This window comes from Branchiostoma floridae, chromosome 5 (assembly GCF_000003815.2).
Source record: "Branchiostoma floridae strain S238N-H82 chromosome 5, Bfl_VNyyK, whole genome shotgun sequence".
NCBI classification, from domain to species: Eukaryota; Metazoa; Chordata; class Leptocardii; order Amphioxiformes; family Branchiostomatidae; genus Branchiostoma; species Branchiostoma floridae.
Genome location: NC_049983.1, coordinates 4,673,515 through 4,679,018, shown reverse-complemented (window position 1 = coordinate 4,679,018; position 5,504 = coordinate 4,673,515). Strand labels below are relative to the sequence as shown.

Sequence of the window (5,504 nt, the reverse complement as noted above, 5' to 3'; positions counted from 1 at the left end):
TACCAAGCAGTTGACCAAAAGGTAGCACCCCCCCCCCCCCCCCAAGGCACATCACGCACCATCGATTTTGGCACCAAATGAAGGTTTGCTTATTCTAAAATTCTGAAGATAAAGCACCCAAATGCTGAGGAACTACCAGGGTCGCACAACAACCTTGTGTTTGCACTCTTGAATCTCTCAAATGCATAACATTACATGTTGTTAATCCGTTCTTGTCCACTCCTCATCACGATGTATAGGTATATATTGATGGCTACCTACCGAGGAATCATACTACTACTGCTGGGACTGGTTACCATTCACGGCCAAGGTTTGCGTACGTTTGTCTTTTTATATTTTTGTAGATCGTTTCATAGTTTTAAGAGGGAGAAAGATGGTTAATAGGATAGTCGCCATTTGATGAATTTAAAACGCTAGATACGAACTTCAAGTCAATCCAGATATAGTACGGATAGACTTCATTTGTGTTCAGCTTTCGGATGGACATATAAGTGGCGGTTTGCACGTGATTTGAAAAGTTTCATTAAAACAAAGCAGCACGCCGACTGCTTAATGTTATACTTGATACCAACAAAAACAAACAAACAACGGAAACAGATGTATACACGTTATATCTATAGAGCAGAGCTGTTTACTGTATTGTAAGAAGTTTGTCATTCATGTAGTACTTATAAACTTTGTCCTTGACCGGTTCCACGTGGACCTACCGGAATCCTTTCACAACTAACGCACAGGACTGGACTTTGTTTTGCAGCCTCTTCGACCTCTGACGAGAACTATGTCTCCTGTTGGACGGGAGCCCAGTGCGACTCCTGCCGCCCAGGCTTCGTGGGGAGCGTCAACGGCGAGAACCGCTGCTGTCCAAACTGCGCCCCACAAGGTAGGGGGCGTGCTTGCACAGAAAGGCGGCTTGGATATAACGTTACAGCAGTTGCCTCAGGCAGTCGTTCGAATGGGAAATCGAAATATTTCCTAAATTTCACAGGCCTGCTTTTCTGACACACAATCCTTTCAAGCTTCACACAGTCATAATGCTCTTTACGTGCAATAACAACATCTTGGAGATTATCAAGATCTTGTAGATAGATTTCTTTGTCAACAGGCAATCGAAGTAAAATTTACTATATGTCACAAACCATCACATGCAGGGGAAGAAAATGTGTTTCACACCCCGAATTATCATAGTTTGTTCCAAATTCTCAGACAATTAAACCATACTACAAACAAATTGCGTACAAAACGAAATTTACCATTAAGTGCTTTTAAGATATCATGAACATTCACGGACTGTAGGAAGAGTAAATATCCCGAGAAAAATGTAACCATTTGATATACCTTCATCATAGGACTGATATTGTCCCCCACCGTCTGCCTCTGCCGTCGGACTGCCGCTACAAACCTGAATGATACTGGCACAGATCGTGTAGGACCCGGCTCAAACCGGCCCACACCGGCACTAACTGGAGAACGGCAGACAGAACCAACGACTCTGGATAGTAATGGTCAGTCAATTCGTAATTATTTCTCACAGCATCTCGAACATGCTATCTAAATATTAATATTTGTGATTTTTTTTGGTAAAGTCTGAGTTTTCATTTTTTCAAAACTAATTTCTTAGTGTCTCTATAATAGAAATGAATGGATACGTGGCTTTTCATCATTAGCAATACAAATTTTGGGTATTTATTTGAATAATTCTTTGAACAAATTTTTACCTGTCTCAATAGCTAAGTTTTTTTTATGAAGTCTGAGTTTTCTTCTTTTTTTTCAAAACTAATTTCTTAGTGTTTCTATCATAGAAATGAATGGATACATGCCGCCACAAACTGCCGCCACAAACCCCGAGGATACTGGCACGGATCGTGTAGGACCCGGTTCAAACCGGCCCACACTGGCACTAACTGGAGGACGGCAGACAGAACGACCGACTCTGGATAGTAATGGTCAGTCAATTCGTAATTAAAGTAATTACCCCTCACAGCACTCGCACATATTTGGGCTATCTAAATATTCATCTTTGTGATTTTTTTTGGGTAAAGTCTGATTTTTCATGTTTTCAAAACTAATTTCTTAGTGTTTCTATAATAGAAATGGACACGTGGCTTTTCCTCATTAGCAATACAAATTTTTCGGTATTTATTTGAATAATTCTTTGAATAAATTGTTACGTGTCTCAATCGCTATGTAGCTTTGAAAAGAGTTCGATGACCTCATACTTAAGCCTAATTACTCGCATCTTAACCTTTACGACAGACGTAATTATCAATGATGCAAATAATTATTTTTGATTTGCATAAATCGCACACGTTGATAATCTTAAAGCCAAATTGTCAAAAGAGTGACAGTCTCATCTTGGCAAAGAAGGCAATTCTAGCATTTCTTCGTTAATTACAAAAAGTCTTGAGCTGTGTTTGACTATGTTCAAACGTACTTCCTAATACTGCATGTCTGCAATACCTCTCATCTACGGTATGTGGTATATCTTTACTGACTTCCCGAGATGTTTTTTTGTGTGTGTGCAACCAGCATAACTGGAGAATGCCTTTATGGAAATTATCTCGTTTATTTCTGGCATGCGGGTATTGATGAGAAAACGAAATGATTAATTTTTTTACCCCTATCAGCTTTCTATATTACTGGACCGGCTTTTCCGCTTCTGATAATTTGCATTCAGGACAAGCATTGGTTAGTATTTTTGGTTGGTTGAAAGTTCTTATAGGCAGAAAAGGGGACAAAGTTGGTCCCTCTTACGGCTGTGTTTGGAACTACAGAGAAGTTTTAATCATAGAAACTGGATAAGTCAAGATGGAAGAATTCTTTTTAAAAAGTCTAAAAAGATTTTTAACCTAGGAACTTAAATAAAGTCTTCCGTGTAATGGCATGTTAATTATATATACAAATAAATAATTTTAATAGTTAATGAAGGAAATATATTTCTAATGTACTAAACGACATTAATTCAATACTCAGCACATAATAATTCGTTAATTCTATGCTCTTAACGATTATGAAAATAAGGACTTAATTTACATAATTGTGTCTGTCTCGTTCCCAGATACAAATACTGCATGTGTTTAAAGTGGCTATTGTTACATGTCATGTTGTTTATCCTTATAGGTACATCACTAAGTGGTGGCGGCATCATTGGTATACTCATCGTAGTACTTGTGATTGCCTGTCTGCAAGCAGCTATAACCATTTGTCTTTGCCGTAAGAGAAAACCGAGCAGCAGCGACACCAACCGGTTCATACTTGCAACGCATGGTCATGAAAACATCGACATGACAGCCAACAGCATCGGGGTGGCCCAGCCCCCCGCTTACAGTTCTCTGTACAATCTACAGCAAATTTCCACCGTGTATAAACCTTCCCCAGAACTCCCACAGTACCCCCCGCCCCCAACTTATGAGGATGCCACAAGTACCACAACACAGCCTCCAAGAGCAGGAGAAAACATGCCGCAGTTGCAACCGCTTTCTCCACAATCTCTACTCGCCCAATGACCCTGTCCAATTCACGTAATAAAAACATGGCATCAGCAAGAACGAAGTGCCAGTGTGGTGGTCGAAGAAGTGTTGAACATCAGCAAAACCTTGAAAGATGTAAGCTGTCGCGTTACAAAAAATGACAAAATATATTATAGGTAACTTAGGGCTTATTCTACAAACAAAAATCATTGAATTTTATAAAGGAGAGTCAAGGCAAGCATCATGCATACGTCATTTTTTCTTGCTTATAAGAACAATCTTTTCTAGAATAAACCACGGCATGCGGACATTACTAAAGTGTAGGATTATTAGTCCAGCCTGGTATCTGGTATCTCTTCGTTACATACCATGTGCCTAATGAATTGTTTTTCATAATTGGTTTGGACTGTTAATGAATGAATGAATGAATGAATGATGATGATTAATGTTGGTTCTGGTTCTGGTACTGACTAAAATTCCCAATTAGAACATAATGCCATTTAGAAATGATAAGTACTATAATAAGTATACAAGTGGTTTTAATCATTAATCAGTCCGCCACCGTCAGAATATTTAAGGCAAAATGTAGAAACCACCTCTTATCTGATCACTGACGCGTGAAAATACTAAACCCAACAGACTTTCCAACCATTCCATCTTTTCTCTTTTTTTCTCGCTTATTGGTATTCATGTTGATGATGATGTATTTTGTTCATTGTATAATTTACTGCTATTGTATGATGTATTGCTATTGTATATATATATAGTGATATTTCGTCGTAGGTATTGTACATTGTAATAATTTGTATGTATCATGTTGTATGTATCAGTGGTAGCCGCTACCAGCCTTGTTGCTGCCTGGTTGCCTCTTGCCATGCATTGTTTGCATTCCAAATAAATGAAATGAAATAATTCATCTTCTGGTCAATACAGTATGACTGCGTAACGTAAGAAGAAATAGTTTAAAGTTGTAAATGTGTACCATCATTATTTCAAGTGTGTATTTTCTTGTTCTGATTAAAATGCGAGCTGTTTTGTGAACCACTCATTCTCCCGGCCGACTCACTCTCTAGCATAGAAAGAAATAGCAAATGTTGAAAATCGTGAACCAGCGACCCCCCCCCCCCCCAAATAAGAAACGCTACCGCTCCGGTAGTCTGCGAAGAAGGTTAGTAACGAGACGTTCTAGAGGATTGGGTTTGGTTTGACACAGATATCCATTAGTGACTGATATGTCACTATTCTTCCTGGAGTCCGGGTGATTTGTAGAGAATCACCAATTCTAGACAGAATGATTTGCACCATCGCACACCGCACCATTGCACGTGTGGGGGTTCTTTTACGTGCTTGGGGTGTGGCTATCCCCAGACACGGGGCCTTCATTTAATGTCCTATCCGAGGGACGGCCATAGCTGAAGATAGGTACTCATTTTCACCTGAATAAAGTAAGGAAGGTCGTGTAAAGCGCCTTTCCCAAGGGCACAAGACCGGTGACACGCGGCCGGATTCGAACTCGCGACCTCTCGGTCACGAGGCAAACACGCTGCCGCTGCGCCACACGGTCTCATCTCATAACGTTAACCCATTTATGTTTGGATCTGTCATTAGGCTCATATGATGGAGAATGACATGATATATTGTTGGCGTCGCAGAGCGTAGTGGCAGGGTGTCTGGTTCAAAGCCAAGAGGCATAGATTTTATCTCAAATGTCCTATGTTCGAGCCTTTGATATGCCCCTTCGTTGTACCCTTGGGAAATTAAGGGTTAATGACCCGCCCGAGGTGTATATGGTAGGGGTGGGTACTGGTTCAGAAATTTCAGGTTCAGGTCCGGTTCAGGTCCAGAGGATCAGGTCCAGGTCTGGACCTGAACCTGGACCTCATTCAGTTTGTAAAAACTGAACGGCAAAAAAAAGCTTTTTGCCGACAGGATGTGGCATGGGTGTCCTCTAATTGCAACATGTTGAAACCATGCAAAGAAAGAAAAGGGACTTCCAGTTCCATTACAGAAATATAGACGCGTTGCCCCCTAAAAGAA

At 40.3% G+C, this 5,504-nt stretch overlaps 1 protein-coding gene across 1 annotated transcript in view; it reads left to right on the top strand.

Annotated features, from left to right (window-relative positions):
* The first annotated feature begins 243 nt into the window (after window positions 1-243).
* LOC118415619 overlaps window positions 244-5,504 on the top strand; it is a 7,044-nt gene continuing 1,783 nt past the window's right edge. Inside the window, exons 1-5 of the mRNA XM_035820326.1 lie at window positions 244-316; window positions 755-880; window positions 1,347-1,502; window positions 1,800-1,943; window positions 2,625-2,685. Of these exons, the coding sequence (XP_035676219.1) occupies window positions 250-316; window positions 755-880; window positions 1,347-1,502; window positions 1,800-1,943; window positions 2,625-2,685 (554 nt within the window). The 5' untranslated portion in view covers window positions 244-249. The remainder of the gene's footprint in view (window positions 317-754; window positions 881-1,346; window positions 1,503-1,799; window positions 1,944-2,624; window positions 2,686-5,504) is intronic.